Source organism: Chiloscyllium plagiosum, chromosome 13 (assembly GCF_004010195.1).
Source record: "Chiloscyllium plagiosum isolate BGI_BamShark_2017 chromosome 13, ASM401019v2, whole genome shotgun sequence".
Lineage (NCBI taxonomy): Eukaryota > Metazoa > Chordata > Chondrichthyes > Orectolobiformes > Hemiscylliidae > Chiloscyllium > Chiloscyllium plagiosum.
In genome coordinates, this window is record NC_057722.1 from 57,794,433 (window position 1) to 57,821,344 (window position 26,912).

At 40.9% G+C, this 26,912-nt stretch overlaps 1 protein-coding gene and 1 long non-coding RNA gene across 3 annotated transcripts in view; both read right to left on the reverse strand.

Moving 5' to 3' along the window:
- LOC122556391 (somatostatin-like) overlaps positions 1-183 on the reverse strand; it is a 1,192-nt gene extending 1,009 nt beyond the window's left edge. The window contains exon 1 of the mRNA XM_043703024.1: positions 151-183. Coding sequence (XP_043558959.1) covers positions 151-183 — 33 coding nt within the window. The remainder of the gene's footprint in view (positions 1-150) is intronic.
- A 5,772-nt stretch (positions 184-5,955) lies between these two features.
- LOC122556331 lies at positions 5,956-20,746 on the reverse strand. 2 transcript variants are annotated; one of them, XR_006313505.1, is made up of 4 exons: positions 20,514-20,746; positions 19,175-19,280; positions 18,656-18,718; positions 5,956-5,966 (listed from the first exon to the last, which is right to left on the reverse strand). It is a non-coding gene; the product is annotated as an uncharacterized LOC122556331 (long non-coding RNA). The 2 variants fall into 2 exon arrangements; XR_006313506.1 differs by lacking the exon at positions 5,956-5,966 and adding an exon at positions 6,181-6,321.
- Between the last annotated feature and the right edge of the window lie 6,166 nt (positions 20,747-26,912).

Sequence of the window (26,912 nt, forward strand, 5' to 3'; positions counted from 1 at the left end):
CAGTTTGAGGACAATTAGGGATGGACAACAAATGCTGACCTTGCCAGTGATGTCCACATCAAATTAAAGAATAAAGAAAACAAAAAACCCACTTAAGGTAGGACCAATGTTTATACAGATTTAACACATCTGCTGTCTGACTCTATTTACCAATATCCAATCACCCATTGCTTTATTAACCATGCTCTCAACCTGTCTTGTCACCTTCAATGATTGGTGCATGTATAAACAATGATTCCTCTGCTCCTGAGCCCTTTAGATTTATAATTTTAAACTAAGCACTTCACAATTCTTTGCGTGGAATTTCACCTGCCACTTGTTTGTCCAAAGCTTGCCTGCATCCCCTTGAAGGCTATCTGCATTCTACTCACAGTTCGCAATACTTTGAGGTTTTGTTAAATCTGCAAATCTTGAATTTTTGCCTTGCATACTAGGCTCGTCATATATATCATTGAGAGTATGGAACTAATAACAAGCCCCTAAGCCAACTCACTGTATGCAATACAACACGAGGGCTCTTGTTGCACTATGGAAGTGTGTCTGCTTCTAAGCTGGAAGATCAGGTTTCAAATCTCATGTGTGTTGTAATGTGCCTAAACAGGTTGATTAGGAGTGTCTATGAGGCAATCAATCATTCACCATGACTTTGCTTCCCTGCTACTGTGGTCCCTTTTAGTTCAAGGGATTTAAAAAAAAAGAGGATGTCTAATCATTGGCCATTTTTGAAATAACTGGCAGTGTGGGGACCCTGTAGTTCCCATTTCTTTCTCCATGGTAATATATCAACCAATAGGGAACATGGTAGCCTCACAGTAATGTCACTGGTCTGACAGTCCATAAAGCCCAGGAAAATGCTATGGGGACATGGGCTCGAATCCCACCGTGGTAGTGGGTGAGATTCAAATTCACCAAATAAATCTAGAATGTAAAACTGATCTGAATGATGGAGGAGAAAGTGAGGTCTGCAGATGCTGGAGATCAGAGCTGAAAATGTGTTGCTGGAAAAGCGCAGCAGGTCAGGCAGCATCCAAGGAACAGGAGAATCGACATTTCGGGCATAAGCCCTTCTTCAGGAATCTGCATTTTCAGCTCTGATCTGAATGATGGCAATCATGAAACCTTCATTGTTAAGAACCCACTTGGTTTAATTACATCCTTTGGGGAAAAAAAATCTGTCACCTTACCTGGTCTGGCTTATATGTGACTCCAGGCCTACATCAATATTGTTGACCTTTAACTGCCCAGCAAGCCATTCAGTTCAACAGCAATAAATACTGGCTTTGCCAGTGATGTCCACCTCCCATGAAGAAATTAAAGGAAAAACAAAATCAGACATGGGCTGGTTAAAAAGCTGTTTAGCATGCTAGCCTTCATTGCTCAGTCCTTTCATATAGGAGATGGGAAGTCATGTTGACGTTTTACAGGACATTAGTGAGGCCTCTTCTGGAGTACTGTGTCCAGTTCTCGTTGCTCAGTTATAGGAAGGATATTAAGTTGGAGAGTTCAGCAGAGATTTACCAGGATGTTGCTGGGTATAGAAGATTCGAGTTCTAAAGAAAACCTGGATAGGCTGAGACTGTTCTCACTGGAACATAGGAGAGGTGACCTTATAGAAGTTGATAAAATAACGAGGGGTAGAGATAGAGTTAATGGTAGTCATCGTTTCCCACTGGTGGCCGGTTTCAAGACAAGGGGGCACAGTTTTAAGGTGAGAAGAGAGAGATTTAAAAAAAAAGATATGGGGCAAACCTTTTTTTAAAACACAGAGGATGGTTCAAGTGTGGAACACGCTTCCTGAGGAAATGGTGGATGTGGATACAATTACAATGCTTAAAAGACATTTGGGTAAGTACATGAATAGGAAAGATTTGGAGAGATATGGGCCAGGAGCAGGCAGATGGGACTAGTTCAGTTTGGAATTATGTTTGGCATGGACTGGTTGGACCGAAGGGTCTGTTTCCGTGCTGTATGACTTGCAACCACTCGGTACATTTTCTTTCCTGGTTCTATAAATCGATGTGATCATTTCAAATTTGGCATTCTTGCATTTGTCCTGATGAGAATAGGACAGTAAATGCCAACAATGGGGTTCTCTTTTCAGCAAAGATCAAGTTCTATTCTGCCAAACAACAGTCCATGTGTCTGAAACACGAGAACAGCATCAACTGCAAGTTCAAAGTTTTTCAAGAGGACAACTTACCCACCACCTTTTCAAATGCCATTAGTGATTGTAATATACGCAGGCATTAATGCCAAAGCATGATTTCTGAAGAATAAGTAAAAATTAGAGACAGCCTGAAACTAACTGAAAAGGGAGGGGGTGGGTTCAGTGTGTACATTTCAAGGCCATGTAAATAATCTGCTGCTGCTTCTTTTTGCGCTGAGTGTCTTCGTGAGGATTTCCAGGATTTGCAATTTGTATTCTTATTTATAAGTCCCATCCTTCAGTAAGAGTAAATTAGAAAGTTTGCATCATGTCCTCAGTGCTGTGTTTTACATTTCAATTAATGACATTGCAAATTATTGACCACACAACAGTCTGTGCAAGATCAGGAGCGATTGGCAAATCAACATGTTGCTACATGTGTGCGAAATACCAGGATGTGGGTAAGCATTAAAATGTAGAAATGGCAAACAGACACTTCCGCCTAATTCATGTAATTTCCCTTTACAACAAAATTGTTCAAATAGGCAAATTATTAATAAAACAATTTACTAAAATCACAAGTTAAACCAAGAAGCTTTAGAATTACAGGCAATGAGGACTGCACAGCATGAACAATTAAGTTGCTGATTCATGTTGGGATGCAATACAGTGCACAGGTTATTATAGACAGGTCAGTGCAGTCAAGGTGAATACATGGACAATGATAATATGATCGACAAATTGTTCCTACGCTGAACCTTTCACTCTATGCCTCAATCTTATCTCTAAGTCAGATGAAGCCATCTACCAAATATTTCAATAAACTGACAGTATGGAGGGAATGCTGCACCGACAGAGGGTCAATACGGAGGGAGTGCTGCATTGAACCGAGTACATTTTAGATGCAGTCACTTTTCCAATGTAGGAAGTATAACAGGAGGAGGTTTAACAGCCAATTTGAGATTAGATTAGATTCCCTACAGTGTGGAAACAGGCACCCAGTCCACACCAACCCTCCAAAGAGTAACCCACCCAGACCCAATTCCCTCTGCACCTAGCACTACGGGCAATTTAGCATGGCCAATTCACCTGACCTGCACATCTTTGGGAGGAAATCGGAGCACCCGGAGGAAACCCACGCAGACACACGGAGAATGTGCAAACTCCACACAGACAGTCACCCAAGGCTGTAGTGCGAACCACTGAGCCACCGTGCCGCCCACAAGATCTCTCAAACAATAATGTGATGAGGATATTTGTTGAAGTGGTACTGGTTAATGATTAAATATGGTCAGAATACAGGAAAGAATTTAACTGATCTTCATCCAGTAATGCCAGTGGATGTGTGATGTACTCTGACGGGACAGATGGGCCTAGGATGTAACATCTCATTCAAAGCACAGCACTGCCAATGAGATTATCCTGGACTTATCAGGGAGCCATGGTGAGGGCAGTCCATGGCTTTTGATAATAAAAAGTATCTCTTCAGATGGATGATACTGTAAGCAAACTCTCAGATGTTCTTTGTGTGGGATGTCTTTGTAACAGATTATAATAGATTGCAGTTGGATCTAGATAGCAAGAATCACCAAATGACATGACTCACAGTGCACCAATATAAATGTAAGACTTAGTAATTTCAAGCCTTTATGAACATTGACTTTCAACAAATAGCCCAGTGCCTCGCAATATATATTGTCCTGAAAAGAGAAGTTGTTCTTTATTGCAGGAGCTGTAAGGGTTTCCTGCTGAGAAGCTCTGGATTGGAAAGAGAGGAGATATCATAATAACTGACATGTACAATATAGAATTGGAATCAGGGAATGCAGCCTGCACCAAGCAAATCACACATCCACTCTTCCAGAAAAAAACAGGTCACTGTTTTCAATGGAATTCTAACTGGGGCCTAATCCTTGGATCTATATAAGCAACTGTCTACCCTGCACAGTGAATGGAAAAACATTCCCTGTTCCAATAACTGATTGCATGAGGTATAGCCCTTAAGTGGTCAAAGATCACAAACAATCATCCAGAATGCAACCCAAGCCCCGTATTTCAACAGCATGGAAGGTTAACCTGCATTCTGAAGTGTCATTCATAAACTTCAGAATAATTCTAAGGATTTCATCATCAAGAAAATGCTTTTGAATGGCAGTTATTGTTGTAATGTAGGAAATACATCAAGAAATGTGTGCATTGGAACATCCCACACACTACCATTTGATAGTAATGAGATACTTTGTATTCATGATAATGCTGTAGGGACAAATACTGATCAAGACAAGACCCCAATACCTATGCAATGGGAGATTTCAAGTTGACCTGAGATGAATGCTTCTTTCTAAAAGGTGAAAATGCAATTGTAAGCTATTCCCTCTGCTGAAGCTTTGCCATGCAGCACTCCCTCACTACTAACCCTTTGACAACGCAGCTGTTTCTCAGTTCTAACCCTCCGACAGTGCAGCACTCCCTCAGCCCTGACCCTCTGTCAGGACTGAGGAGTAGGGCACTGTCAATCAGATAGTGGACCGTTCCCTATTCTCTTTTTAACCTCAGTCAGTGCAGCACTGCCACAGTACTAACCATCCAACAGTGCAGCAGTCCCTAGTATTGACCCTTCAATACTGCAGCACTCCCTCAGCAGTGTAGCACTATCAACATTGTACTGAAAAGCTAAACCACTAACAGATATTCTTCCAAATAAATCGTCTTTCAGCAGTTTTGCTTTTTCAAGTGGAAAATACTAACCAAAGGAAATAAAAGTATTTCTTTGACACTGGCAGTTTTAAAATTAGATTTCTAACTGAGACGAGAGCAGAAAAAAATAATCAACCTCAGTGATGTTGCTCTTTGAGTTCCTGCCGACTATATATAGACCACGGGTTTCAGTGTTTTAGCTACTTAAAGGTCATGTGTGAACACAATATACCACAGCCCAAAGCAGGAAAATTGGAGCAGGCTGCTTGTATCTTTTTAGAAAATGCACTTGGTTTTTTACTTTGCAAAGTAAAAACAAATCATCGACTTTGCATCTTTTTTGTTGCAACAGTGCAGTTGTGTTTTGTGGTCATATTTGAGAGAGTGGATTGTATTCAGAGGGGTTTTCTGCACTTTTAATTTTTCTGTCTTGGAAAGTGTAGGATGTAGTGAAAGTGGAACTTGATGTGACTCACAGGAAGCTCGAGAATGCATCAGTAACTCGCACCACCTGCTAAAACTGCGCAACGAAGCACGATTCATCTTAGGCGAGCCTGTGCATTACTTATCTTTCTTTGATCCTCTACTGCAAAGATTGTATGTGTCAAACATCAGCAAACCTCCTCTCCAAAAGGGTAAACCTGACAACCACTGACCAGTTGGCTTAAAGCTGGCTGTGGGAAAACTTGTAGAAACAAGTAACTCAGAGGAAATTAACACTCACTTCAATAAGCACGGAGTAATAACAAATAGCTAGCCATTCTTTCATAACATGTGGATATGGTTAGCTGGGCAAGCATTTGGTGCCCATTCCTAATTGCCCTAGAATTGAGGCTCTCTGGGCCATTTCATAGGTCAACCACATTGCTGTGGGTTTGGATTCATAAATGGGCCAGACTGAGCATTGTTAGCATATCCTTCACTACAGGACTAATGAATCAGGTGGATTTTCTATGAAAACTTATGATAGTTTTGCTGTCACCATTACGGAGAATAGATTTATATTGCTGATCTATTACTTAAGTTTAAATTTCAAATTTCACCAGATGTCCATTGTAGGATTTCAAGCCATTATCCCCGGGATGTTAACCTGGGATTTTGGATTACTAGACCAGTGACAAGACTACACCACAGTGCCTGCACATTGTTCCCTATTTGTTCAGTGCTGATTGCATTGAACCATTTTGATAGACTTTTGATGAGACAACAGACAGAGTGGATAAAGAAAGTGCCCTCATGTATATGAACCTGCAAAATGTATCAGTTGCAGTATCACAGATTGTTCGCAAAAATTGTTAATTAGATACAAATGTAAGTTGCCATAGTCTTACCAGACCAGAGTTGCTCTCTCATTAGAGAGAGATCGTGGTTTAACCGGAGGCTGTCCATACTTCAGGAGAGGGGAGAGATTGAGAAGAAAAGTCCATCATGGTAACCTCAGCCAATGCAACAACTGAACCCATGCTGTTGGTGTTACACTGCATCACAAACAAATCACATAGCCAACTGAGCTAACGCAACTCATTGGAGAAAAAAAGGACATGAGCAGCAAACTGATAGCATTGTGATGGATAGCTATTTCACAGAAAGGATGGAACTTTGCTTAAGAGAAGCAGAGACAGACTTTTACTTTTTACTTTTAAAGGCCAGTGGTTTTAAACGCTTTGACTCAGATTCAGTGATCCCTCTAATTTTCTTTCTGGCTGCATGGGCCTCTGATGTCTGTGTGCCGCAGTGACTTCCAAAACCAGAAATCAATGTTGCAATTGGAGTGCCAATTCCAATTGCCATGTGTAGAACCTTGAAGCAGCTGTATATACACACACACACACACAGCCACACATCTTAGAGGGAACATTGCTACGGAAAGTTCTGTTGAGTTCACTCTTTTCACATATTCATGTCTCCTTTAACAATCCAAAAGATCACTTGACCTCCTACAAATCACACCTGACCTCTCCCAACAATTAATAACCTCCCCCAATCTCTCCAAAATGGTATTCTATCCTTCCAAAGAACTGTGGTAAATTTATACCTTCTTTTAGAAAGTGTAAAGTCTACAAATTGTGACTTGGACATCCTACTTATGAAAAAAAAATGATCTGTTGACGACAGCTGATATTAGATTTACCCTTGTACCTGTGAACCTGGCCCCATTGCTCCCACACTCCTCAAGAAAAAAATTTTCATTTTTTCATTCTCTTTTAATGACAGTGGGGCAGCACGGTGGCTCAGTGGTTAGAACTGCTGCCTCACAGCACCAGTGACCCGGGTTCAATTCCAACCTCAGGTGACTGTGTGCAGTTTGCACATTCTCCCAGTACCTAGATGGGTGTCCTCTGGTTTCCTCCCACAGTCCAAAGATGTGTAGGTCAAGTGAATTGCCCATGTTAAATTGCCTGTAGTTTTCAGGTATGTGTAGGTAAGATGCATTATTCAGGAGACAATGTAGAGTAATAGGGTTACTCTTTGGAGGGTCAGTGTGGACTTGTTGGGCCGAAGGGCCTATTTCCACACAGATTCTTCTTAGAAGAAGTGTTGGTTGATGGGTTTGGAGGTGGAAGACTTTCAGTCCTGCAAAAATGCAAAAGTTCAGGCCAAAGGTAACATTTCATTAGAATGAAATCCACAAGGGAATGGCCAAGAAACATAACATGTATTTATCTTCACAAATGCTGCCTGAGTTGCTCAAATGTTTCTAACATTTTGGTTTTTCACTACTGGGGCCACTGCTGCTTTGGAAATACATTAATATTGGATTGGAAGGTTGACGGGGTATGACTTTAAAATTTGCAGGAGACATGGATGTTCTAAGTGCAACGAACTGTAAGGAAGATAAACGCCCAAGAGGGCGCACAGGCTGCTGGAAGAAGCTGACATGTGGCAGATGAAATTTAACTTAAGAAAGTATGAGGTGGTTAAAAAAGAATGAGTGTCATACTTTGGGAGGAATGTGGGATTTTGCTATGGCTGGCAGAGGGAGTTTAATTTAGCTAAATGTGTGTTGTTGCACTTTGGTAAGGCAAACAAGGACAAGACTTATGGTAGACCCTGGGGGTGGGGGAGAGAAAGGGTGGTTAGAAAGTGAGGGCTGCAGATGATGAGGGTCAGAGTCAAAAAGTGTGGCTCTGGAAAAGGGCAGCAGGTCAGGCAGCATCCCAGGAACAGGAGAGATGACGTTTTGGACATTCCTGATGAAGGGCTTAGGCCTAAAATGTCAACTCTCCTGCTCCTCGGTTGCTGCGTGACCTGCTGCGTTTTATCAGTGCCACATTTTTCGATCCTGGGCAGTGTTACCAAACAAAGATACTCAAGTGTGCAGGTGCATAATTCCTTGGAAGTGGAATTGAAGGTAGACGGGAGAGTGAAGGCGGCATTTGGCACACTTGTCTTTATTGGTCAGAACATTAAGTATAGGCGTTGGGACAGTATGTTGCAGCTGAACAGACATGAAGAAGCCAGTTTTAGAATACTGCATTCAATGCTGGTCTCCCTGCCCCAGGAAGGACGTTGTGAAACTTCAATGAGTTCAAAAAAGATTTATAAAGATGTTGTGGGGATTGGAGGGTTTGAGCTCCAATAAGAGACTGCATAGGCTAGAGCTAGTTTCCCTGGAGCCTTAGCAGCTGAAGGGTGACTTTATGGAGGTTTATACAGTAATGAGGGACATGGATATGGTGAATAGCTAAGGTCTTTCTCCCAGGATAGGGAGTCCAAAACTAGAAGGCATAGATGGGAAAGAGTCAAGAAAGATCTGGGGGTGGATTGTTCGCACACAGGGTGATGAATGTGTCAAACAAGCTGCAGGGATGTAGAGAGGGCAAAATTTCAATATTTAAAAGGCATTCTGGATGGGTATATAAAAAAGGGTTTAGAGAGATGTGGATTAAATGCTGGCAAATGGAACCAGATCAGCTTAGAATATCCAGTCGACATGGACGAGTTGGACTGAAGGGTTTGTTTCCATGCTACATAACTCTATAGTTATAACTGAACTGTTTTGTAGGGTAAATGGAGATTACTAATAGGTGTCAAAAGGGAATGCACTAAATACTTGAAGGAGAAAAAGCCAGCAGGGGTATACTCAGAGCAGTTGAGTGGGTCTAACGATCAGTGCCTATGTTCCTCCCTTAATAGAAATAGGACCTCAGTCATTGGAAACGTCCAGCCCATCATCTATTCTAGTCTGAAATGTTTGCAATGGAGTGTATCACAGCTGTGTTTAATCCTGCTATCATTTAAAATCTCCAGATGGTATAACAAAATCTCCAGATGTAGTTCACAAGAGGAGTGAGTGATGAGGAAAATGAATCTTGGTTTATATTTGTCTCTATAATTCATTCATCTATTAAAGCCCCTGCCCAGCATAATCCATAAGCGAAAGGAGGGCTGTGAAACCTCGAGATAGTACCAGACTTCTTACTGTCCTAGTCTTAAGGATGTTTATCATTCCTGTTGGCTATGAGTTTATGCAGCCTGCAGTCCATTTCCTTAACCTAAAATATTTCATTCCCTCACTATCCAATGTCAGTTCTCTGATTTAAGATATGTTTTAATCATGAATAATTAAACACGTTGATTTAAACACAACCTGTGTGTTTGCTAAGCCACAAGCTGTACTGTTGGAATTGGTCATTGATCACATATTAATAATCTGCATTACTGACCTTAGCCCTCTCTGTTTATAAATTACTTAAAGTCTAACACTGAAAAAGAGAGCTTAACACCACTACAGCTTTTGATATAATTCCCAAGTGCAGGTCACAAATACATATCGCAGAACACAGAACAATTACAGCACAGAAAGAGGCCATTCAAACTGTTAGGTCTGTGCTGGCTTCCTGTAAGTGCCACTCAGCTCATGCCACTCCCCTCCTTTTCTTCATTGCCCTGCAATATTTTTCACTTGAAATAATGGACTTACACAGATAATAGTTGGGCCACCGGGGAGCTTTGTCAAATTGAAAGATCTAGGGGTACAGGTATCTAGTTCCTTGGAAGTGGCATCACAGGTAGACAGGGTGGTGAAAACATTTGGCCCACTTACCTTCAGTGATCACAGCATTGTGTTCAGGAGGTGCAACATTATGTTACGCAGTATAAGACATTTGTGAGGCCACATTTTGAGTACTGCATGCAATTTTGGTCACCCTCTTATCGGAAATTGGTTATTAAAGTAGAAAGGGTGCAAAAAGGATTTACAAGTATGTTACTAAGACTGGAAGGTTTGAGTTATAACAAACAGTTGAATAGGCTGGGATTTACTTTCCTTGGAGTGTTTGAGTGGAGGGTTACCTTACAGAGGTTTATAAAATCACTGTTGATTGTAATGAGATCAGCCAGGTGCTTCTTACAGAATATGTGTTTCCTGATTGGGGCTGTTAATCCTGTTCACTCTGAGCGCTGATCCTGAGGGAGCTGGATCAGTGTCATGGACTCACAATTTATGAATAAAGGGTGACTTGTTGACGAGAGACCAGCCTCTGTGAAGTTATTTCAATCATGAGGGGCATGGATAGGGTGAATAACTAAGGTATTTTCTGTAGGGTAGGGGAGTGTAAAACTAGCGGGCATAGGTTTAAGGTTATGGGGGAAGATTTGAAAAGGGATCGGAGGGCAACCTTTTCACAGAGGGTGGTATGTGTATGGAATGAGTTGCCAGAGGAAGTGGTGGAGGCTGGTACCATTACATAGAAGACACATTTGGACAGGTACATGGATTGGAAAGGTTCAGAAGGATATGGGCCCAATACAGGCAAATAGGACTAGTTCAGTCTAGGAAACCAAAAGAACTGTGGATGCTGGATATCAGAAACAAAAACAGAACTGTTCTAAAGGGTCACAGGACCTGAAACATCAAGTCTGATTTCATCCACAGATGCTGCCAAACCTGCTGACTATTTCCAGTAATTTCTGTTTTTGTTTCAGTTTAGAAACCTGGTTAGCATGGGTGGGCTGGGCCGAAGGGCCTGTTTCCATGCTATAGAAGTCTGAGTCTTTAATGACTCAATTCCTTGTTGAAAGCTTTGATTGAAACTGTGACCACCACAATCTCTGAAAGTGCATTCCAGATCCTAAACCCTGGCTGTTTAAAAAGGTTTCTCCTATTGTTTTCAATGTCAATTGCTTAAAGCCAGTGTTCTCTGGATCTCAATCCTTCCACTATTGGAAACAGTTTCCCCTATCTAGTCAGTCCAGATTACTCAAGATTTTGAACACCTTCATCAAAGCTCTTCTCAGCTTTCTCTCTTCTCCAAAAAAAAAGAGAGCAATCCCAACTTCTGTAATCTATTGCAGTCTTGTGTATCTTTCTGCCCCATCTCAAACTGCATATACTTCCTGAAGTGCCAGATCTGGAATTGAAAATCATTTGAAAGTTTATAATAAAGGAAAAACTAATGGAGTAAATAGTGACGACCAATAGAAACCAACTTCAAGAGGACAGAGACAGACTGTGAAATCAGTAGACCCTGAAAGTGATTCATTTTGATCAGAACAGGAAGGAGAAGTGATACAAATTAACAACTTTATAAAAAGTGCAGAAACAGAGAAACCTGAAGCGTAGATTAGAAATCTTTGAATGTGGCAGAACAGGTTGAGAAGGTTGTTTAACAAGGCACAGAGTACAAAGGTTCAGAAACTTTGTAAAACTTTTATAAGTTACTGGTTAGGCCACAGCAAATGATCATATTCAATTTACTTTGGGAGCAATGTCAAGGTCTTTGAGGGTCTACAAGTGTATTTCATCAGAATGGTGCCAAGGATTTACATCTGTGAAGATGCAAAAGGAGTGGGAATTGTTCTCCTTACAGCAGAAAGGGTTAAGGGGAGATTTCATAAATCTCTTAAAAATCATGAATGCAATGTTTGAATCAATAGAGTAGATAAAATGTTTCTGGTGGATGAAGTGGTGGAATCGAGGTAACACAGCTAAGTGGAAAAATATCCAGCAGAGCTTAGAATTATTGGTCCAGAGCAAGTTGTTCCAGTCTGTGACTTCACACCTGTAAGCAGATTGAATAGTAACTTGCAAAAGGAAGTTACTTGAAAAAGAAAACAAAAAATGTACTGGTCAGTGGGTCAAGAGCCGGAGGTGGTGGTAGTGGGGGTGGGGGGAGATGAGAATAACTAAATAGTTCTTTCACAGAGCCAACACTATAATGTAAGGTGCCCTTTGGCCTTCCTTTGTGTTGTCACATTCTATGATTCTCAAGTACCTTTTTCAATCAGAGGATATTCCAAAACAACTTTACAGCCAATATTTTGAAGTATAGTAATTGTTGAAATACACGTAACACAGGAGCCAAATACAAAGAGTGACAATGGTCAGAATTTATTATTTTTGGGATGCTGATTTAAGAATGAAAATTGCCTGAAAACACTGAGGAGCAGCTCCCTTGAAATTGTTCACAGGGTCATTTGATCACCAAGTAGTTCCCTAGTTTAACAGTAGTAATTAAGCTAGGCAATTCTATTCCCACTGAAGATTTTCTGCTCAAGTGTCTGGAATGAGCCTTGAAAGCCATGACTTCATGACTTATATTGGAGTGTTATCCTCTGGACACAGCTGGCAGTATGAGGTTAGGAAACCCTTTGGGAATATGGGCAATGCAGTCTCTGACTGTTGTGTTCTGGGATTAATGGGCACAGCTCAATGGGAATGAAGTTAGCTCTGAGCCAAAGCAGATTATTGAGTTACTTTAGAAATTGAATGAAGGTGCTAAGATTTGACCTCTGGTCGAGATTTGGAGCTGAGGGTAGAGTTTTGTCTTGAGTACAAGAATTCTCAGGGTATTTCTCGCACACCAACCAAACAATGGCAACTGACGTTCATCTGATGAAACAGTGCTCTTGAACAGCAGCACTGAGTGCCAAGATCACAGAATATACTTTGAGTGGAGAACTTCAACATCCATCACTGAGAGTGGCTCAACAACACCACAACAGACCAAGCTGATCAAATCCAAGAAAACATAGCTGCTGGATGGGGGTCTGTGGCTGGCAGTGAGGGAAATCAATCAAAGCACAGAAAACCATACTTCAACTCGTCCTCATTAATCTACTATTAGCAGAGGCACTTGTCCATGACAGTATCTCTCAGAGAACTGAGCTTGTGCAGACAAGTTATTGATTTCACACTGAGGAAACCCATCAACATGTCATGTGGCAATGTACTAAAAAGGGATAGATATTCAACAGATCTGGAACTCAAGACGTGATTGCCTATGATGGCCGAGTTTGTGAAAGGTGTCACGTAACAACAGTATGTACTTTCTCTCTTACTTTCAGGCATTGTGCCTCAGATTTGCACTTCTGAACATTGGTATCTCGAACCTTCAGCCTCCCAGATTGTCTGGAGGATTGTAATCTTTCTACATAACCCCTTCTGTTCGCTTTATCATGGAGGTGGACATGTTGAGACAGTGAAGTTGAATTTGGATGAATTTTGGTAATTGGGGAGAAAAGAGGAAGAAATCATTGTGTCCATGATGGAGTAGAGATGGTGGCTGTAAAACAGCCTAATGGCTATGCTATTGGACTAACAACCAGAGCATGTATTCAGTCATGATTAAGGTGTGTCGTTTCAAGACCAACACCTCTCAACTAGGCCTGCATTTTACCTGACTCCAGTCTTGTGATAAACAGTTGCCTAACATCCACAGCACAGTTTGTGGTGTGTACCAAATTGAGCCATGTCAACAGTCAACGCTGTCACATTTACAGATGATTTTAAATGTTGGCAGAAATAGCTGACCTCAGTTGGGTGATTCCATTCATGTGGCAGAAGTAAGGTTCACTCAAGGTGAGTGTTTCAGAACCTGGGCTGGATTGCCAATTTCCAAGAAACAGAATGGTTCAGAGCTCCTTTGTGGAGGAGAGAAGTTAGGTCCAAGAATTGAGGCCTGTCAATCATTCTGAAGTGGTTCTGGAGGAGGTGGCTGTGGAGCTTAGGACAATGGCTTTGAAGATGGGTGTCACAGAGCACAACAAGGTATAAACCCTAATGCAACAAGAGTGAATCTATTTTGATGAAGGGGTTTAGGGGGAAAAAGAACATTTACCTTCATTGCATCTTCATCCAGCAATGATGTATTTGAGCTGATGAGGACAGGAGGGTTCAGACTACTTCTTGGGAGAACACAACTGACTGAATGGCCTCCATCTCCATTCTGTACAGAGACAGCTTATCAAAATTGACAATGCAAAGAAACATAGGAGCATGGGAAACAGGAACAGGAATCAGCCATTAGTCCCTTGTGTCCACTCCACCATTCAACTACATCACAGCTAATCATTCACCTCAACCCCGCTTCCTAGACTTTCCCTTTATCCTGTAATCTCTTCAATATCTAGAAATCAGAAAAGAAGCTTTCAAATTCTTACAGTAAATGCTGGAAATAACTCACAGATTAGACAACATCTGTCAAGAGAAATAAAGTTGACATTTAATGAAAGGGCATTGACCTGAAATGCTATTTCTGTTTTCTCTGTACAGATGCTGCCAGACTCATTTACCATTTTCAGCATATTGTATTTTAATTCAGATTGTATTTTAATTCAGATTTCAAGCATGTATAGTGTTTTGCTTTCCCATTACATTGTGAGCAGGTCTGGTAGATACCACCCTGGGATATGATGTTACCAAGCCACAGGATGTCCAGGATCACATTAAGAATTGCTGTCTAGGAGAGACTTCTGGGACATCCCATAACCATGGAGAGAAACCCCAATGATCATTAGCACCTACAAGAGTTGAAGGAGAGAGAAAATCAAAAGCAAAGCATGATTGAAGAGATATGAAATCTTTACAGAATAGGTGTCTCTGAAAATCTGTAGGATGTGAAAGAGTGCTGACCTTGACGGATTTGACTACATTTTTTCCATTTCCTGCCATGCAGCTGGTTTTCACCTTGATGAAGGGTGTCCCCTGTTCTTTCACTGAAATATGAGATTATCTCTGCTTGTTGTTTACAAAAGAGTAGAAGTCACAATTCTATGTGGGGTTATCACAATGTCTTATCTGTGTTTACAATCAATTCCACCTTTACTTACATTAACACTGTGTATCATCTTAATCTCACTGAGTCATTCTGTGATACCCTGGCCATTCTTTCCTCTTATCTGTGTGGAAAGTGCACCCTCCCACCCTGGGGAGTCTCGCTTGAGCATCAGACTAACCATGCGTGGGGGAAATGGAGATCTGTGAAAGGCAGGCATCCCACTTGTTCCAATTATCTGAAATTGACTGTGTCAGCCATGGTTCAGTGGATAACTCACCTCAGAAATCGGAAGACTGTGGGTTCAGGGTTCCACTACACAAAATTGAGCGCAAAATCTAAACCAATACTCCCAATATGGTACCAACGATGTGGTGCATTGTCAGTGAGAAAATACGGGGAGAGTTTGCACTGTCAGTGGGTTAGTACTAAGGCAGTGCTGCCTTATTGTTGTAGTGTCAGTACAGAGGGAGTGTGGCACTGTTTAGGGATCAGTACTGAGGGAGTCCTGCACGGTCAATGGATTAATACAGAGGGAATGTTACAGTACTGTATACGGCTGGTACGGAGGACTATTGGGGAGGGGGGGGGGGCGGGGGTCAGTGTTGAGGGAGTCCTACACTGTTGCAGAATTGTTACTGAGGGAGTGCAGTGCTGTTGGAGTGCATAATACCGGGAATGAGTGGGCTGATTGATAAGGAAAAGTTGGACAGGGCTAGGCTTACGTCTACTGGAGTAAGAGGTGGCATGATTGAAACATACAGGATCCTGAGGGGCCTTGAGAGAGTGGTTGTGGAGAGTGTTACTTTCCCAAGTAGGCCACATCATCGTCAGCCCATTTTCTGGTTGGTGAATGCTTATCTTCCCATCCTTTTACCATCACTTGTGAAACTTTCAAATGTTCTTGTCCAACTTACATTCTCCTCTGACCCTTTCTACAAACATTTGTGACAGTGTGCCTTAATCATGCAAATGAGAGCTTGATAGTACCAATCTAAAGTTTCCTGAGTTTATGGATAGAACATAGAGATCAGTACAACAGTACAGCACAGGAACAGGCCCTTTGGCCCTTCACAGATATACTGACATTGAAGTCCATTCAAATTAATCCCAACTGCTTGCATATGGCTCATAGTCTTCTATTCCTATCTGTTTTTGTGTCAGTCTAAATGTCCCATAATCATTGTTATAATCTCTGCTTCTATCACCTCCCCTGGCAGCATGGTCTAGACACTTTCCACCCTGTGGAAAAACGTATCTTGCATATCTCCTTTAAAACTAATACTGCCTATTATTTGAACAATAACACCCTGGGAAAAAGACTTATCCTACCCATGCCTCAAATTTTATATACTTCACTCAGCCTCTGACACTAACGAAAACAATCCAAGTTTGTCCAACAGCACCTGATAGCTACTACAATCCAGTCCAGGCAATGTCCTGGTAAACCTCTTTTGCATCTTCTCCAAAGCATTTCTAGCCTTCCTGTTGTGTGGGGACCATAATTGCACAAGATACTCCAAATGCACCAGACCAAACCCCCTCGAAATATTTAAAATGATAGTTAAGGAAAAGTTATGGTCTAGACTAAAAAAGGTAAAGGCATGTTCTAGATATAATTCAATTAGTCAAACTACCAGGCTTGAAACCAAACACACTTTATTGATACATGATACAAACAAAATAAAAAGAAAAGAGAAGAATTGGCTTAACTGTATATCTATCAAAATGCTTACTACTAATTAACTATTTCAATATAATAATGTCCCAAAGACAAATTCAATAAAATAGATTTTCTCACATGCAATTCTAGCAGCAGGAAGAGAATCCCAGATTTTAGCTATAACATCCAGCTTCAACATCCCAGCAACTGCTATCAAATGCTAAAGCTATAGAAAATTCTGGTTGTTGGAGCTTGACCCCAACCATTCAGGTTGCTTCTATTGTTCCAACTTTAAGAAAAAACGCAAAGCCTTACAAGCTGTTTATTTTATTGGCTTTGGAGCAGACTGCTATCACCTGTGTCAACTTTTCTTAATAAAAGTAACCAGGGCAAAATACACCTCTTAAAGCCATTGTATCATCTAATTGAAATCTTATACAACTGCAACATGACTTGCTAACTTTTATACTCAATGCCCTGAAGGCATTGAAGGCAAGCATACTGTATGCTGCTTTTACCACTGTATCCACTTATGTTGCCATTTTGAGGAAGCTATGGAGTTGCACCTAAACTCCATCTGTACAGCAATGCTCTTAAAGGTCATTACACTTACTGTATACTCCTCTTGCATTTGACTTCCTGAAATGCATCACCTTACCCTTGTCCAGATTAAACTCCATCTGCTGTTTCCCCACTAAATGTCCAACTGATCTATATCATGCTGTATTCCTTTGATAACCTTCATCACTATCCACAACTCCATCAACTTTCTTGTCACCTACAGACTTACTAATCAGACCACCTACATTTTCTTCCAAACAGCACTGATCCTTGAGGAATACCACTGGTCACAGACCTCCAGTAGAAAAACACCCATTTTGATGAAGAATCACAGGACTTGAAACATTAGCCCTGCTTTCTTTGCACAGATGCTGCCAGACCTGCTGAGTTTCTCCAGCAATTGCCATTTTTGCTGCAAACTACTCTGTCTTCTACAATCAAGCCAATTTTGTATTTAAAGTGCCAACTCACCATGGATCCCATATGACTTAATCTGCTGGACCATCCAACCACGAGGGACCTTATCAAGTGTTTCTGTGAAGTTCATTTACAATATCCACTGCCCTACCTTCAATCATCTTCGTTACTTCTTCTAAACTCAATCAAATTTGAGAGCCAAACCCTCCCCCACATAGCCATGCTGAATATCCCTCAAGTTCATTTTTGTCCAAATGCAAGGAAATCCTATCACTAAAGAATCACCTCTAATAATTTCCCAACCAATGAAAGCAGGCCCATTGGCCTATAATTTCCTGGTTTATACCTCTTGCCTTTCTTAAACAAAAGAACATTGACTAATATCCTGTCTTCTTGGACCTCTTCTCTGGCTAAACAGCCTCTGTCAAGGACCCAAAACTCTCCTCCCTTGCCTTCTACAGTATCCTAGGATCGAGCCCACCAGGCCTTGGTGATTTATTTACCTTAATGTTTTTCAAGACATCGAACACCTCCTTCATATCAACATACCCTACCCCCCCCCCCCACCAAAAAAATCTTACCATTATTCACATCCCTCTCCTTTGTGAATATCAATGCAAAGGACTCATTAAGTACATCATCCACTTCTTCTGGCTCCACCTATAAATTCCCTGCTGATATACTCTTGAAATTTATTGGTTTATACTGAAACTACTAATGATCTCCTGGAAAACTTTAGATGTAAAGTTAGAATCCTGATCAGATTGTAACTCAATTGGTAGTCCAGTTCGTTCTGAAGAAGGGTCACTGGACTCAAAATGTGAACTCTGATTCTCTCTCTCTCCTCAAATGCTGCTAGACCTGTTGAGCTTGTCCAACCATTTCTGTAAAACTTTCTGGGAACAGGTTATCCTACCCATAATTGTAACATTATACTGTTATCCTACTTTGATAATGTCTTATCTGCATTCAGAAACCTACACAATCTTGATTAAATAGTTCTTAAAAGACTTGTATGGGCATAGGTGCTGGTTTGATTACATGTTGATGCTTTCCTACTACCTGACATATTAAGCACATTCAACAAAACAGTACTACAGTTCTATGACATATCTATTTATTAATCTCTGCATTCCTTCATACACTGCAATAGGAATTCCATATTTGACTTACCATGTCTCCTTATGACATCTGGGTGGTACCACTACCTGATGAATAATCATCCATTCTTTGGCTCTGTGTGAGCAAGAATTCCTCATTGACATTCTGTCTTTAATAATATTGAACATTTACATTCTTTTATTTTATGTCCCCTATTTTATGAAAAAAGTTTAGATTTATGGTTCAGATCATAATTATCAGCCATTACTGCTGCCTGTCTAGCAGTTGCAACATTTAGAACCTCAACATGGGTTCTTATTATGTCAGGATTTCAAAAAAATTATTCTAAGAGAATTCCTTTCTGAGGACTTCATACAGGATTTCAGCTTCTAATATACATAGCCATGTCAAAATGATTTTGTCTAACTCTGACATTTAATGTAAATTTGCCAGGAACGTTTCCTTAAATTTCAAAACTTTTGCCTAATTCAGGCACTAACTCACATGTAGTCAATAAAATTTATTTTACACTGTTATAATCCCACAATGACTATGAAGCATAAATTTCCAGTACTTTACCTATCAACTTACACTGCATGATCAATGTCCAGGATCTCATTGGCAAATTCATTTGTTTCACTATTTTCTCAAGACATTAAAAAGCCTCCAAATCCTTTAACTCAAATATTGACAGGCCCTGGAGAAACGTAAAACATTTCCATATTAGACTTCACATTATTCATTTGATTCTCCTCAGAGCCTCTGATGTTTCTGTTGTCAACTGCAGTATTTTGAGTTTAAATTCCCTATGTCTCTATCTGTCTCTCTCTCCCCACCCTACCTTTTCCCTGTGTAATTCTAATCATCTCATTTCCCTTCCTTTGTCTTTTTCTTCCCTTTGAAATTTCATCTCCATGTTTTTTTTATTTCAAGTTGCTTTAATTTTTCATTTCCAGTTTTATTTTGAGATCCAATATTACCTGATTCTGATGTTCCACTTCCTGGAATAACTAGCCTTTTTTTGTTTCTGCTAAACTCAAATGCTGTACTCATACTTCACTTATATCTGCTTTATTGTCTTGACAGCCCAGATCACCCTTAACTCACTTCCCAAAATCAATTAACTTGTCTTTTGGAAGTTTATTTAAAACTGTCAGGGACAACCTGCTAAACTCAAATGCTGTACTCATACTTCACTTATATCTGCTTTATTGTCTTGACAGCCCAGATCACCCTTAACTCACTTCCCAAATCAATTAACTTGTCTTTTGGAAGTTTATTTAAAACTGTCAGGGACAACTCTATCACTGGATTTGCAATTTTCAGTGCCATTTTGTTTTTGCCTTTGCCACTTAACCATTGTCTCTGTTTCAGAATGATCCAGTAACACACTCCTAATCTTTGTTTATGATCTACTTGGAAATGTAATTGATTCTCAACTCTCTCCTCCTGGGGCTGCCACAAAAGTTAATGACTTAATCAAAGCATGCAAAGTGCCCAATTCACACTGATTGGATGGAATAAAGTTAATAGAAAACACTGACCCAGTTTCTGTACTTAGCTTATTAAGTACTTAAATATGAATTATTTATTACAAATAAGTAAATTCTAATCATACAACTCTACAAGCTAAAACAAACTATTTAGAAACCCTAGACAAATGTACAGATAGGCACAGCTAAACAAAAAACCCTGGCTTTATAGGTGGAGAGAATCAAGATAGGAAACACAGGTCAATAGTACCAGTTCACAGCATTCATTGAAATGATCTTTCTGGCTTGCTAGGACTTTCTTTTTTCTGATTTTTTTTTCTCTGGATTCTGTCATTTCTTTGCAGAAAGCTCAGGACAATTGGTACACTGACTGCAACATCTCAAACTTACCAATTAAAAGCATCAACTGAGAGGAGGGAGGGAAAGAAACAACTTACTTTTTACTGCAGAGAAAAAGACCCAAACACACAAACTTCCCTACCAGGAGCCCAAAGGCTGTTTCCCTGTGCTGTTCACACCCACAAGCTGTTCAGCTACCCCAGAACCGATCAGAGAGTTATCAGGCTGATGACCTTTAGCATCCATGATTGGTCACAATTACACAAACCAATCAGCTGCCTGTTGCTGGTTCATTAATATACTGCACATAAAGATTCGTGCACTTTGTGTCTTTCACTGTGTCTCCCACCTGCACACACACACACCATGGGTGTTGGGATAAAATAAGCACTACCGCACTTAGGTGATAAAAAAAAAGAAAATTAATATACTGCACATATGTCCTAGAGTCTCACTGGCCACCTGGGTGTTTCCTTTCTTCCTGGTGGTGGAAATTGAATAAAGATTCGTGCACTTTGTGTCTTTCACTGTGTCTCCCACCTGCACACACACACACACCAAAAAAAAAAGATAAAAAGCTTCACAAACTGGCCATCAACAAAAAAAAAGATTAATATACTGCACATATGTCCCAGAGTCTCACTGGCCACCTGTCTCACACCTACACACACACACCATGGGTGCTGGGGATAAAATAAGCACTACCGCACTTAGGTGGTAGTGTGAGGGTTAAAAAAAAGAAAAAAAAGAAAAAAAAACTAAAAAAAATATATAAAAAAATTAATATACTGCACATATGTCCCAGAGTCTCACTGGCCACCTGGGTGTTTCCTTTCTTCCTGGTAGTGGAAATTGAATAAAGATTCATGCACTTTGTGTCTTTCACTGTGTCTCACACCTGCACACACACACACCATGGGTGCTGGGGATAAAATAAGCACTACCGCACTTAGGTGGTAGTGTGGGGGTTAAATTATTTAAAAAAAGAAAAAAAAAGAAAATAAAAAAAATGTCCCAGAGTCTTACTGTCAACAAACATCTTCTTCAACTGCTTGGACAAAGCAGCAGTGTAAACACCACACACAATAAGCTTCAGCAATTTGTTTTTAAAAGTGCTGCAATTCCTACCACAATCGTTGGTTTTAAAACAGTCCCTTTCCCATTATTATCCACTGTCAAAAATGCAGAAAATAAAATGATACAGAATTCACAACAGGATGTTTCTTCTGCAGGAGAATCTAAACCTAGGGTCAGTGTTTTTAAATAGGGGTCACTCATTTAAAAAGAAACCAGGCTAAACATTTTCTCTCTGAATGTCATGAGTCTTTGGAACTCTCTTCCTAAGAAGATGGTGGAAGCAGAGTCTTTGTATGTTTTTAAGGTGACATGGAGAAATTTCTGATAAGCAAGGGGATTAAAGGTAATCAGAGGTAGGTGGAAATATTGTTTTGAAGTTGCAATCAAGTCAGCATGATCTTTTTAAAAGGTGATGCAAACAAAAGGGGCTGAATGGGCTGCTCCTGTGCCAAATTCATCTGTTTGCATTTAAAATGAACCTGCCTAGGTTCCCTAGACTTGATGTTAGCTTGCTCTTCTCCCTTGTTGCTGTCTGACCCACTGTGATCTCCAGTATTTGTTGTTTCGACCACAGATTCCAGCATCTGCGGTGATTTGCCCCTAGGTTCCATTGTAATTTCCGTGACCTTGCTGGGTGTAGATTGGCTACTGTGATGCCTACACTATAAACTTGACAAATCTTCCAATATTACTGAACCACTCTGGAACACTGTGAAGCTTGCTGCAAAAGTGCAGGCTTCTGTTTCACCTATTTATACTGCCAAATTTAATCTGCAATTGGTGATTTACCAGCCTTTTATTGAGAGAATGATCTGCTGTTCAATTTAATATTTTAGAACAAGGGGGTGAATTATAAAAGTCTGAGGTTATTAGAGAAAGCTTCCAACATCAACACGAGTAGTATCTGTGTTCAGATTCCCAGTGAACCCACCAAAGGATCAGGAACCCATCATCTCCAAATTATTTGATTAGAATCGCTGTATTATTATGTATGCTGTGTGATCCTGAGAAGGCTGTCTAGCTCATTGTGTATGCACCATTTGACTTATTGCCAATCTCTTGCTTTTTCCCTGTCCTCTTGTAACTGTTTCTAGTTAAATAATCCTCCAAAACCTCTTGAATGCCTTTTGCACACCCTTTAATCTAGAACCATTTATTTTATATTGTGTTGCGAAGATCTTTCTATTGAAATGTATCAATTCACACTTCTCTGTATTGAACTTCATCTGCCACTGACCTGCACACTCCACCAAAATTGGCTATGTCCTTTGTGTTCCACACTGTCCTTCTCACCATTTGCAAAGCTTCCAAATTTTGTATCATCCTCAAAATTTGGAAGTTGGGGGGATCTAAGATGGCGGCGATCTGAGAAGATCACACTACAGAGCTTCACATCGCAGCAGGAGCAGGACAGTCCTTTAATCCACCCAAACCAGGTCATCAGGATTTCTTGGGGCATTGGAAAGATTGTGGAGCCCCAAGAAACATTTAAAAATTGACTTACCTGTTTTTTCAGCTGTCCAGAAATGCCTAAAAAGGGAGGAGCATCTGAGGCCGGGCCTGCAGCTCAGCCTGCAGCAGCCTCAGAGCCGATTACTCTCCAGGACCTGGTGAACCAGCTCTCAAAATCTCGCAAGATGTTGGGGAAACAGATTGAAGAGAAGCTGGCTCCAGTCTCTCTCATGCTGCAGAAGCATGAGAGGCAGCTGGGAGACCTGGAGAAGAGGACGGATGAGGTGGAGCACAGGATCACAGCGGTGGAAGCTGATGCCAGTTCATTCAAGGAAGAGATCCAAGCCCTGAAGACACAGGTTAGTAATTTGCGTGACCAAGTGGATGATCCTGAAAACAGGGGCAGGAGAAAAAACATTCGGATCATCGGTCTGCCTGAGGGTAAGGAAGGTAAGCGGCCTGTGGAATTTGTTGAAGATTGGCTTCTGAAATTCCTTGACTTGGAGACTGGCATGAGAGGATTGAAGATAGAGAGGGCTCACCGGGTCGCAGCGTGGAGGTCAGGTCTGGGTCAACGCCCTCGTCCTTTCTTGGTGCGGTTCCATCATTACCGGGATAAGGAGAGTGTCATGGAGGCTTCCAGACTCTAGGGGAAGAATCCAAAGGCCCTAATTTACGAGGGGTCTAAGATCATGTTTTTTCAGGACTTTTCAGTGGCGGTGATCCAGAAACGAAAATCGTATGATGGTGTCAAGAGAAGATTGAAGGCGCTTGGGATTCAGAACTCCCTGAGATATCTAGCAGTGCTTTCGATCACCTTAGATGGATCCATGCATCTCTTTGACACATCGGAGAAGGTAAGAGACGTTGTGGACAAACAAACCTAATTTAAACAATTGTAGTATGTATAAATATTGTTGCTTGGGTATGCGTTTATCATTCTGTAAAAGAAATGGAGGAAATCCGGTTGGAGCTTTGTTTTTCCCCTTTTTTTACCTCTATTGATAATAATTTGGTTCAAACTATGTCTGGCGGTGGTTAAGATGTACATTTTAAATTTCTAAGTTAGGACATACCAAAGGATGGGTGGGGTATTTATTCCCCCTTTTTTTTTTATAAAAGAATGTTTTTTAATTCATATTGATATTCTATGGGGTGTTTATTCTTTTTAGCTTGTGCTTCCAATGCGGCTCTAGCTGGGAGAGGTGAAGGTGGTTGAGATGGTTAGATGCCTATTTATAGGCAGTTCGGGATGAGTAGTTGCCCCCTCTGGGCAGGAGGTGAGTTCCCCTACTCAGCGCTATTGGTATTTTATATGTTGGTTTGTTTTCTGGTTTTTGTTGTTTTTTATTTTTAATAATTTTGTATGTTTGAGTGGTTTTAGTTTATGTAGTTTTTATATTTGGTGGACCATGCCACACTAAGGCTCAGCAATTTGGGGTTCGGGTTCCTCCTGTCTGGAATTTAAATGTAATCTAAGAATATTATGGCTAATGATTTGATTAAATGGTGTACCTGGAATATCAAGGGAAGTCACTCACCAATTAAGAGGAAGAAGGTACACTTGAGTCTTAGAAAGGAGAAGGTGAATATTGCTTTGTTACAGGAGACACATTTGGATGACAAGGAGCATCTGAAATTACAGCAGAATGGCTTTGACCAAGTTTACTTTTCATCATTTAATACCAGAAGTAGGGGAGTGGCTATATTGGTAAGGAAAAATCTCTCATTTAAATTGTTGGAATGTGTTAAAGACACATACGGGAGGTTTGTAATTCTTAAAGCCCTGATAAATGGGGAAGAATATGGCATTTTAAATGTTTATTGTCCCCCAGCTCATCCTCTTAAATTCTTGGTAGATGCTTTTTCTAAACTGATAAGTCTCAAGTCTCGGCACATCATTATAGGGGGAGATTTTAACTGCCTCATGGACCCCACAGTAGACAGGTTGCCTAAAGGTCCCTTGATACCCTCTGCACAAACTAAACAGCTATTGGGGTTATGTGGGGAATTAGGATTGGTGGACATCTGGAGGTGTCTCCACCCTACAGGTAGCGATTTCACGTTTTCCTCCAATCTGCACAGATGTCACACGAGGATAGATATTTTTCTGACCCCTGCGGTAACCCTGGATCTGGTGGTATCCTGTACAATTGGTAATATTGCCATCTCTGATCATGCTCCAGTGTACCTCATGGTTAAAATTAAGGATGTTACAGTGGATTCAAGGTACTGGTGAATGGACCCCTTTATTCTCATGGACAGCAAGTTTGTGGAGTATTTCTCTAGGGAATTTCGGGCATTCCTAGACATCAACGTAGGCTCGGTTGATAGTTCATCTGTTCTCTGGGAAACTGCCAAAGCTTATGCCAGAGGGTTAGTTATTTCATATTCCACAAGTAGGAAGCGGCAGAAGGACGAGCAGCAACGTCTCCTTGAAGCACAGTTGAAGGCAGCCGAGAAGGCCTACTTTGACAGACCCTCATTGGTCAAACTACAGAGGATTACGGCACTACGGTCTGCACTAAATTCCGTGCTCACGCAGACAGCAAGGAAAGATCTGGCTTTTGCAAAGCAAAGGTTATACGAGCATGGTGACAAGCCAGGCAAATACTTAGCATACCTTGCCAGAAAGAGAAGTGCCCCACAAACCATTACAGCGATTAGGGAAGGGTCTGGGAACCTAACATGTGATTCTAAAAATATTAATGAGGCTTTCCAGAGATTCTACTCTAAGTTATATCAGTCTGAGAATTGTGAGAAGGGGCAGGCCAAAATGGAATCCTTTTTTAGAGATCTGAAGCTCCCGGGTGTGACTCCTGAACAACAGTCCTTTCTCAATGCCCCATTATCAGAGCAAGAAGTGCAGGAAGCTGTGAGGCAGTTCCAGAGTGGAAAGGCGCCCGGTCCTGATGGACTTCCCAGTGAATTCTATAAGGAATTTATAAGTATACTGTCATGCCCGATGCTGAATATGTTTAATCATTCATACAGTCATGTTTATCTCCCACCATCTCTGAGAGAGGCCAATATTTCACTTATCCTTAAAAAAGGGAAGGATCCGGAAGACTGTGCTTCATACAGGCCCATCTCGCTCTTAAATGTGGACTTTAAGATCCTCTCTAATGCTCTTGCGTTAAGGCTGGAGACTGTGTTACCCTCTATTATTAAAGAGGATCAGACGGGCTTCATAAAGGGTTGCAGATCCTCCAATAATGTTAGGAGGCTGCTTAAAGTAATCCAAGCATGCCAATAGCAGTCAATACAGGAATTGGTGATTTCTTTAGATGCAGAGAAGGCATTTGCCCGAGTTGAGTGGCCGTACCTTTTCTATATCTAGACCGGTTTGGTCTGGGCGAAGTTTTCATAAGATGGCTAAAGTTCTCTACAGTGTACCTCTCGCTGCAGTCATTACCAACGGGGTACGATCAAGCAATTTTAATATTTCTAGGGGCAGCCGGCAGAGCTGTCCCCTTTCACCATTACTTTTTACGTTGGTGATTGAACTGTTGGCAGAGGCCATTCATGGGGATCTCAATATATCAGCTCCAGAAGTGGGGTCAAAATTACATAAGATCTCGCTGTATGCAGATGATGTTCTAATTTTCTTGACAAATCCAGCAGTCTCACTGCCTTGCTGATACAATGCATTCACGCGTTTGGCACGTTTTCAGGGTATAAGATTAATTTTGCTAAATCAGAGGCTATGCCTATGGGTGGTCTTACGAAAGAGTTGGCTCTTGAGAGTGACTATAGATTCCCATTTAGGTGGTCACGGGGTGGGGGGGAGGTTGTGTATTTGGGCATATTCTTTACTCCAGTTCTGGATTGGCTGTTCTAAGCCAATTTTACTCAATTATTTGAAAAAATTAAACAAAGATCTCCAAAGATGGGAGGCACTTCCAGTCTCATGGTTGGGTCGGATAGCGCTTATCAAGATGAATATTCTCCCTCGTTTGCTATACCCT